General features: G+C 34.7%; 1 protein-coding gene across 2 annotated transcripts; it reads right to left on the bottom strand.

Annotated features, from left to right (window-relative positions):
- Positions 1-1,568: 1,568 nt before the first annotated feature.
- LOC113079952 (neurogenic differentiation factor 6-B-like) lies at positions 1,569-4,799 on the bottom strand. Of its 2 annotated transcripts, none has more exons than XM_026252197.1 (2): positions 4,485-4,799; positions 1,569-3,346 (listed from the first exon to the last, which is right to left on the bottom strand). In XM_026252197.1, exon 2 carries the CDS (start codon positions 3,339-3,341, stop codon positions 2,397-2,399), a length of 945 nt encoding a protein of 314 aa, XP_026107982.1. In that variant the 5' UTR covers positions 3,342-3,346; positions 4,485-4,799; the 3' UTR covers positions 1,569-2,396. The 2 variants fall into 2 exon arrangements, with proteins under 2 accessions (XP_026107982.1, XP_026107981.1); XM_026252196.1 differs by having other exon boundaries at positions 1,569-3,349; positions 4,485-4,797.
- Positions 4,800-10,849: the final 6,050 nt, after the last annotated feature.

Here is a 10,849-nt window from a genome sequence, read left to right as displayed (position 1 = left end):
AGGAGCAAAAACCTGCATGGATTTCATTTACCGCCACTGCTAATTTATTTATGCATTTATTTGCTTTATTTATGAATTTCATTTTACATCCAAATGAACAAACAATGTTTAAATTAGCTATACAGTTACTATGATCTGCGCTAGTTCCGCCTATATATATATATATATATTGTTACCTGGTTGAATACAAGTATTTTTACTTTCCAAATATAATTCTTGCCTACAATAATTTTAATGTATGTCAATTTCAACCTGTAGGCTATAAAGAATCTTTTGAAGACTAAATCTCAGTGACAAATACAGCGGACAGATCTAGACAGACATGTATCTGCTTTCAGCGGCTCAGATTCAGAGGAATGAATGGTGTTTCTATTTAGTTATTTCTTTGTTTATGTTAAAAAAATAAAAAAATATATGCAAATTCTATATTATCTATTAAATATTTTAAATCCTCTGACAAGTTTAAGTACCGATGTGTGTGGCGTTTACTGACAGCAGGTCAAACTCTGAAGTCAGTTCTGTCTGACCTCAACTATTCATTTGACTCTTTAAAAATCACTTTATTTGTTTATCGCTGTTGTTATTATTATTATTATTATTATTATTATTAAGGATAAGAAAAAAGAGGGAGAAGAAAAATACTATGAGGAAGAAAAATAATGCGAAGAAGAAAACAGAAGTCTTGTACCTTGATCGAATTTCGTCTTTTCATTTTACAAAGATACACAAACTTGGAACAGGCTATATATAATAATAATAATAATAATAATAATAATAATAATAATAATAATAATAATAAAACATGCAATAAGTGATAAATTAATACTCCAAAAAAATGTTATATTAATTATAAATCAATGCATCCCAACTGTCTTCTCCGAGACGTGTTATCAGGCATCAGAATGTAGCCTGTCTTGTTGATCTGAAGAAATCAACAACTATAAACTGCAGCTATAAATTCGTTACATTTTTATTAAATAATAATAGTAATAATTGTAAAAAAAAAACTACAGTCCGTTATTTAGATAACATACATTAATAATAATCTCGTAAGTGATCATAATGAATTCAACATGCTTAGGCTGAAACCCCAATGGAGCACTAATATCCAAATATAAATAAAGTCAAATCCAAACTATTGCAATTTGAATATTTATTATTTCAAGTTTTTTTGCTTTTTCCTTAACTCTCACAAAATCATGTCGAACAATATTAAGTGTATCAGACTGTCAGACTCTTTTGTATCAGTTCTTGGAGAATTTTAAGTACGTTTTTATTGCATAAAGTTCATGATTTACAAAAAGTGTGCGGTCACGGAATATTTAGAATAAGCCATAAAGACAGAGGGTTTTTTTTTAATTTATTTATTTTTTTATTACCTCTGTCATCAGATTCGAAACTGACAACTTAATAATACATTTCATATTTCAAGACATACATGTCGAGATTGAAATCGTAGCATTTTTTTTCCACTGAACTGTTGATTTTGTCTAGTATTTTCAAATATTAATCATATTAATTTTCATATTTCATCTCACTTCCTCAAGAAAGAGCATGAACACAGCTGATCACATTCAAGATTTATTTCGACAAGTTGATCGAAGTGAGCTCCTCAAGTTCACATCTTTCACAAGACCGACGCTCCTCAGAGAATAAAGTAAATAAACAGCGGGAAAAACATTTTACATAGCAAAATCACAATAGCGGAACCAGTCTGAAAGTTGAGTATAGAGTTGACAGACACAGAAGTCTAACGAATAGGAAAAATCACACAGTAAAGTTATTTACAAGGTAATATATATTCAACTGCGTTGCATAGTTCCATTATTGCTATTTTGATTTTGTGTTTCTTGTAACACACCAATAAATCCATTTGCACAGAATATGAGACAAGTATTGTTGTTTGAAAAGCCTTAGAATTTAATATCCATCTTCTTTTTATTAATTGATTGTAACAGAGCAACCAGAGCCCGCCTCAATGCAAGAGCATCATACAATTAAAAATTAAGGTGCTTCACGATGCCACAACCTTTTTTTCTTTTTTTGTCTAAATGATTCCATAAGGAACCTCTGAAGAGCCTTTCTGTTTCACAAAATGTTGACGAAAATAAAATGACGAAATAAGGTTCTTCAGATTATAACAGGTAAAAAAGATATGGTCTTTGAAATAACCTTTGACTTAATGTTTTTTGTGGAAATAAAAATGGTTCTTCTATTACATCGCTGTGAAGAACCATGTAGCCTACCTTTATTATTAAGAGTCTATGATGTCTGAAATAAATAGGTATAACTGTTTTTGTTTTTTAGTTTTTTTTAATATCTTGTATCCAAAGCAAACGAAAACCATCAGCAACAAGCACTAATTAATTAACAGATTCGTGTAACTGGCATCGCTTTTAATTATGGAAACCCGTGTTTAATTCGTCCTGGCTCTGGAATGATTGGCTGTGGGGATGTAAGTCGTAAGGAAAATGGCTGTCTGGGGAAACGCGGTACATGGAGCCCCGACCGGGAACGTTACAGTATCTCATCCCGTAGTGGCAGTTCTTACTGTACTCGACCTGGTCCTCGTGCTTTTTAAGAGAGAAAATCCCATTGTAATTAATCGGGGGACTCATTTGGCCGTCGAAATGAGGGCTGCTGCTCTCTGGAGAGGCGCTGTCGTAGTAGGACTCATAGGACGCATAATAGTTGTACGGTCGGAACGGCTTGACGCCGTCGCGGGGCCCGGAGCTGAGGCCAGGGGGCGTGGCCATCTCTGCGTTAGGATAAGCGTACATAGAATCGTACTGAGGCCTGCCAGAGAACGACACGTCCCCGTTGTGATCCGTGAGGAAATTTCTGGCGTTCAGCTGCAGGCAACCAGCAACCAAGTTAGTAGTCGGCTGTGACAAGCCCTTACACAGGGTCTGCACGAACGCCAGCAGGTCGGGTCTCTTTCCCGCGTTCAGAGTCTCAGACAGAGCCCATATGTAATTCTTGGCCAGCCTCAGCGTCTCGATCTTGGAGAGTTTTTGCGTCTTGGAGTAGCACGGCACGACTTTACGCAGGCTCTCGAGCGCGTCGTTGAGTCCGTGCATGCGGCTGCGCTCGCGCGCGTTCGCTTCCTGCCGGCGCAGTTTGACGCGGTCGTTGTGACCGTCGGAGAATTTCTTTTTACGCGGACCTTTCTTCTTCGGGACACCGTTCTCGTCCTCCTCTCTCTCCTCCTCTTCTCTGTCCGTGTTGTCGTCCTCTGTCTCCTTGAACTCGGCGCTGTTGAGTGTCTCCTGACGGGTGAAGGTGGCACCAAACTGAGAATCGCGCATCATGTCTGGGTCTTCAAATGGCACGGTTAGCATCGTCCCTGCTTGAGGACAAAATTAACAACGAAATAAAGCAGACAAGACGTCAATTGCCATGGGTTACTCAAAAAAAAAATCGAAACATAAAAAAAAAAAAAAAAATAGTGGTTTTGGATTTATGACTAAAGCCAGTCTGTGATTAGCATTACTTGAAGACACTTGAACGTTTTGCTCTACAGTATTAACTAATGTGACATTTTAAGCTGCTGTTTTTTATCTTAAGAAATTCATAAAACCAAAACGAGACTATGTTAGTATGTACAAATGTTTCAAAATAAGTTTCAGACTTTATTATTTATATTTATCTATTACAGATTTATTCCTAAAATGTAGCCTATAAGTTGCAAATAAAAAGAGTGCCATTTTTAAACAATTTGTAATATGTAAATACACTGTATTTTGTGCATTATTGGGGTAATCAAACTAAAGGATCATCACAAAAAATATGCATTTAAACAAACACTGTAACTTAGCATGTAGACATTTTCGTTCAAAACCGATAAAATAAAGATATCACGTGCAGAAAAACTGTAAAAACACATCAGAACGTGTTTGTCTTTGAAATCTAGGCCTACAGGCTGTTTATGTTATTCGTTGATGGCTTCTAATACACATACATTGAAAAATGTTACAATATACCCCTTCTGGACTTATATGATGTTTCTAGTTTTTATTTTTATATATAAATCTTATGTGGATGTTACACATCAAATCAAACGATAACCTGCTGATTCAGATGACACATATTGTGGTTTGAACATCTATTAACATGATCACATATCAAATACGTGAAACTGTATCAGAATCAAACTCAAAATTAGTTAAATTTCATTATACTCAACGCATTACATTTTCTGTTGTCATCTCAGTAGGGTGGCGGTCATGTAGCTATATTGATTTCATGTAGCTTATTTCTAATTGGTTAAACTGGCCGATGCTGCTCCTTACACAGACTAACCACAATTACAAAATAGAAATTACAAAATAGCAACGACGAACTCAAGACCATGCCATAGTACATTGTTTGCACGGCAGAAAAGACTGGAGCCATGCGCGTGACTGTTTGTAACAATAAACACAACAACAACACATGCATGCCCAAATTGATTCTTTTAAGCAGACTGGCTTTCCATGGCTCACCTGTTTCTGTCAGTGTTCAGCTCGCATGTTCGGACTCCTCGCGACGCGCAGAGCTACCTCCCATGTGCTTGATGTGAAGCTGTAAGAATTCCTTTAATCTCCCTCTCCCTCTCCCTCTTTCACAGAGAAATGACACCCATGCCAGGCACCAGCGCTGGTACCCATGCCATCTGCCACTGACGTTTTGTTGGTCACGTGACGCGCTCTCTGGGGACCTTCATTCGGCTCTCATCATCTGGTGCGCGCGGTAATGGGCACCGGGAGGCTCTCATTTACCGTCAAAAAACTCCGAGTTAAGAAGGAAAGAGAGAGAGATTAATGCCAGTTCTGCTGCGGCAATAGCAGTGTAGAGACGACTAAATGATTTAGACTTTAAAGCTATTTGATTATAGGGCGACGGGTGCTGCAGGCAAGAACAAATCAGTTCACCAATGCGTGTTATAGAGTCGTCTGATGGATAATAAATGCTCAGATATTACCTAAAATCTCTGCACTCCTACATATGAATAACAGCCTGCATGCATATACGTGTCGAGGAGCATTCAGTCGGTAAACAGAGCAAAGAATGAATTCTGTCATGATGCACTGTCTCGCATGTATTCAGTCAAACTCTCACTTAACAGTGAAGGTAATTATGATATTTAGATATTTCAAGGAGAACGGGGCTAGTGGATACACTGGCACTCCAGGAACGTTTTGAGTTTAAATTTCAGTCAGGTTCATTTATGTGAATACATTTTTTTTTGCCCTATTTATTGAGTGAACAAATAAACACAATCAATACACTGAGAGACAAGAACATATGATGAAGACAGGTTTAAATGAAATGATCAATTATGTTCTCAGTATATGTTTTACCCATATTACCTGTGGCTTTTTTAATGTATTGATTTGTCTATTATGATTTATGCAAATATATATATATATATATATATATATATATATATATATATATATGCGCCCTGGTCTCCACTATATCACATATCACATTTTTTTTTTTTTTAAAGAAAAAGATGAACTTCCCCAACATGGTAGAACCATGGTTATGCTGGTGTTAGATACTGTAATGTTAAGTGCTACTGTAGTTTAGGCCCACAGTGTATGACAACTATGAATCTCTGTAGTGCAGTCTTGCGAGAAGACTGTTAGAAGTGCAGCTGTGTTTAGTTTACGCTTCATCGTCCCTAAATCATATTGCAGACCAACTACTACTTTTCCAGTAAGTATTTCTCTGTTCAGCAGAGGGCAGTCCCCAAAATGCAAACAGTTGGACACACGCGCACACACACACACACACACACGCATACACACACACACACACGTTCATTCACACTCTGCCCCCAAAACGCCTCAGCTGGCATTCTGCACGTTCTGGTCCAGTTCACACCAGCATCTGATGAGTCAAACTCCTCATTTCAGACTAATCACTTGACTGCACTAATTGCAAATGCAAATAAGCAAATTTAAATTAATTAATTACTCCACTAATTAGTTCTCTGGTCTTTTCAGGTAATAAATCATTGTGTAGTTGAAAGAAAGAGATGGAGAGAGGAAGATGAAATGCATTTATCTGCCACCTAATACTCTTATAGTGATTCACACACGCTCAACATGAGTCCAGTTACACACCGTGGTGAAAGTAGGGAAGTATCCCAACGGGAATAACTTTCAGATATGTCTTCTGACAATTTGAATCCGATAAAACTAATTTAATAACAAAAACCCAGCTAACAAAAATATGTTCTTAGAATATTTTGCTAACATTCTCATTATGTCATGAAAATATTACTTCTACATGTTCTCTAAATGTTCAAAATGCCCCGTATTTTGTACATTTAAATTTTTCTTGGTCATGTGGAAGGTGAGGAAACATAAGATTTTTTTTTTTTTTTTTCTTTTTTGTACTATGGCAATGTTACTTTTGAATGTTCTCTAAAGATTCTGGAACAAGTGACATTTAAAAAAGTAGATGAACATCCAACTAAAACATCAAATAAATAGATAAATAAATAAATCTTTTAACTTTGAATAAATGTTCTATTAACGTTTATGGAAGAATGTTTGTTCATAACCTTCAAAGAAACTTACCAAAACGTTCTGAGAACATTCCCTGTTAGCTGGTAAAATATGATAGTGCCATGATTTTTGGATGACACCATGGACATACCACGGTACACTACTGTTCAAAGGTATGGGGTCAGTAAGCCTTTTTTATAAAGAAATAATGCAAAGACACAACTGTTCCCAACACTGATAACGATTAGAAATGTTTCATGAGCAGCAAGTCAGACTGATTTCTGGATCATGTGACGCTGAAGACTGGAGTAATGATGCTGAAAATTCAGCTTTGCATCACAGGAATAAATGTTCTAATAGAAAACAGTATATCTTGAATTGTAATAATATTTCACAATATTAAAGTTTTTACTGTATTTTTGATCAAATAAATGCAGATTTGGTGAGAAGAAGAGACTTCTTTTAAACATTAACCCCCCAAACTTTTAAATGTATCAGAGTACAATGGCATTCCATCCGATTCAATCACAGTACCACCCAGTATTTTTCCTCAGGTTTTTAGCAGCTATATCATATGTGTCGTGAGGCGGATGGCAAACCAGGATGATGCTTTGCTATTCTTCCACCTGTAAATGAGGCTTTTTGTTGCCACAGCGATGACAGCTCGTGCTCGTCAGCTGTTTTAATTATCACATTATCAGCGTTTAAAGGCAGTGTGATGAGCCGAGTTGCTAATGAAGGCGCTGGAACTCTCACAACGAGATGGAGATGAGACAAAGCGCCTGCCAGAATCACAGGTGACACTCCGACTGCTGGTCCGATCCGAAGCTGCCACCGCCACAGACAATCTATGCAGGCGGAAAAAGGAGAATGTGTCAGAGAAAGACGCGCGTGCCGTACCTTTCCATGAGTAAACCTCTTAAAAATAGACACTTTTCTCCCTGCAGATGTTTCTAGCAGTGGCATTAACTAACACCTACACTACTGACAGGCGCACCCTCGCCTCACTTCTCATAATAACACCTTTACCGTGTTGCAAAATGCCAAAAGCACCCTGATTTCCAGCACACACACACACGATCAATCAGAATGACGTTTAACAGAGATTCACATCATAACAGGTGCATCTGCTGGATTTCAGTCTCCTTGTTCAAGGTGTTTTAAGATCTTCCTGTGATCTTTCCTTCATCTACTTATCAAGAGACATCACTAAGAAAGAACATTTATGGGATTTTGAAATCTTATTTAATTCACATCCTCACGCTGTGTTTGTTTTCTTTGGAATTCCTCTGAGCCACTCCAGGTGTACTTTAAGGTGTACTTTTTCTATTAAGGTGTAATATTTCACACTTGTGTTATTTATTCCCAATGTTGTTGTTCCAAAACTAATATGTGACCCCTGGGCCACAAAACCAGTCATAAGGGTCCATTTCTTGATTTATACATCATGAAAATGAATAAATAAGTTTTCCATTGATGTATGCTTTATTAGTATCGGACAATATTTGGCCGAGATACAAATACAGTATTTGAAAATCTGCAATCTGAGAGTGCAAAGAAATAGTTTTTTCATATATTTCATATGTTTAACACATTTTTGTGTTTTATTAATTTTAGCATTTTCAATTCTACTAAACATATTAAAGTTATTTGCAAGGCAACATTTACAATCTTTACACTTTTTAAATGTAAGTTTTTCAAGAGTTTTGGGAAAAGTGTTATTTTATGCTGTTATAGTATTTATGCATATTTTAAATTAGCATTTTTTTTTAATGTTAAAGTATTTTTTTATGTGATTTTGCTATTTATTATGAGTATTATTATTATTTAGATTTCTACTTCGCTTTAATGAATTTTTTTTTTTTTTATATATTTCAGATAAAAATATTTCACTTCAATTACTTGCCAAAGCAACATTTACAATTTTTAAGCTTTTTAATTTTAAGTTTTTCACCTCATATTTATATTTTATTTACAATGTATTTTAATCAACTTTTTTAATAGTTTTAGTTTTAATTAACAATAATAAACGCTGGTTGAAAAACAGAATAGAAAAAATGATGAATGTTTCAAACAAGTTTCCAAGATTCCCATGACACACATTCACTATTTTCATTCATATATCAGATTTTTTTTTTCAATTAACAAAACAAAAAGTTAAAATTTGTTTTAGTTTCAGCTAACTATAACATTGGAAAATGGTATTGCATAAATCATGACCGTTTTCAAACAGGTATCCCAGATTCCCATGATTCACTTTTATGGTTTATAAGTTCTTTAGTTCCCGGTTGACCTTGGAACATTGTTTTTTATGTAGAATAATCTTACAGTTTTTAAGTGTAGGTGAAGTGGTGATAGAATCAGATTGACACACACACACACACACACAGTGACGAGCGGGTTGGCTGGCCACTGTTATTCTGCCGTGATTAGAGGACTTTGGGTCTCAGAACCATCATCTACAGCTGTGCTGTTTCTACCAATTACATGGCCCATATGCCAGCAGCCCACTCTGCCCAGGTGGAGCCTCAGATGGAGAGAAAGGTGTGAGCCGAACATAGCGATGGTCACACACAAACAAACACACACACACATTGGAGGTGTCTTATTTCCTGATAGACACGCAGACACGCTTAGGGTGTTAAATATGGAAAGGTTGATCTTTTATGTGTGTCATTCAATTAAGCAAAAGTTTCTCCTAGTGAGAAGTTTGTGATTCTGCTTTAAACAAGCGTTGCTATGAGAAATTAAATATATAAAATATTCAGTGGGGCTTAAGAACATGAAAACACAGATGGAGAAGACCAGCACTAATTAACATGAAATCAGAAATCATGAATTATTTATTTGTTATTAAAATGTACAATGTAAATATATCGGAGAGGTGAAAGGGATTCATATGTTCTGCCGTAGGGTGAATATCGCATGTTAACAAGAGCTAAAGAATCAGAAAAACAGGAGAAATATGGCATCGGTGTTTGAGATAAAGGAGAAACACCTGCTTCTTACATTTTTTGAATTCAAATATATCTACAGTACATAACATCTATCTTTTATTAACATGAAAGATGTTTTTGACATGACAGATATATCACTACACCTATATATATATTACCTGCAGATTTTCATTTTCATTTGTTTAGAAATATGGTTCTGTGATATCATATCATGAATCCCTTATTATGTCCATTTTCTGACCTCTCAACACAAATTCATCAAATCGAATCTCAAAATAATCCTCCGGAGTCCATTTATTTTATTAATTTGATTTCAAATAAAAATAAGGGTATATATTAAGTATTTGACATGTGGTTTTAATTCATTAATTGTTAATGTTATTTATATTTATTCATTTAGAATAGAATACAATACAATAGTACAATGCATTATTATTTTAACTAGAAGAAAATAGATTTATAGAATAATGTATTTTAATTTTTATTTAAAATACTTAATATTTGACGTGGTTTGAATTTCCTGAATTTTATTTATTAATTAATTCTTTGTTACACTTCTTCTATTTTTTTATATAAATGAAAAATACAATACAATCTTCTCAATATGTTTATTAAGAAGAAAAAAAACTAAGAAAAAAACTAAATGAAAATATTAGTTTTATATTTTATAACAGTTTTATACATTATAAAATAATAATAATAACAACAATATTATTAAACTACTATGATTATTAAAAGTATTTTAAAAATAAAAAACTGTTAGTGTAAAACTGTTATTAACTTATTAAATAATTTTTATTATTATTTTAATTACAGAATGAAAATATGTAGTTTTTAATATGCAATATGATAAAAAAATATTATTAACAATAATAAAACTGCTCATTATTATTTAGATATTTAAGATGTTATTTTCTATATTATTGTGTAATATTTATAATTTATTCTAGTTTTTAAAACATCACCAATCATTAAATATTAAATATATGTAATAAGTATTATTGAATTTTACAATTAATCTTTTTTTTTTATTAGCAAAGTATTTTTATCTTCCTAGCACACAAGCATTGTGCTCTCAGTATAGTGTGCCAGTGATGAGTGTATAACATTTGGTTGGGTTAACTGTTCTGCTCTCTGCCTGCTGAGATCTCTGGGCTGCTCTCCCTGCTCTCAGCAGCTCAATAATCAGACCCTTCTTATCAGGTCGTGTGTACTGGCAGCCTTAGCTTCTCTCTCTGACTCACTGCCAGCAAATGATGGCACCAGAGCTGCTTTGGAACAGGAAATGCTGGTTCATCAGTGGCTGGCTGACATCAGCTGTCAATCATACCACAGCATCTGCACTTTAGTTTGCTGAATATACTCACGATGAGAACAAATCTCTTGAGGCTA

Source organism: Carassius auratus, unplaced genomic scaffold (genome assembly GCF_003368295.1).
Source record: "Carassius auratus strain Wakin unplaced genomic scaffold, ASM336829v1 scaf_tig00029891, whole genome shotgun sequence".
Classification (NCBI taxonomy): Eukaryota; Metazoa; Chordata; class Actinopteri; order Cypriniformes; family Cyprinidae; genus Carassius; species Carassius auratus.
This window is presented reverse-complemented; position numbering and strand designations above follow the sequence as displayed.

Bases quoted from the DNA above. Each gene is read 5' to 3' on its own strand.
- LOC113079952 (XM_026252197.1), bottom strand. From the start codon at position 3,341: ATGCTAACCGTGCCATTTGAAGACCCAGACATGATGCGCGATTCTCAG.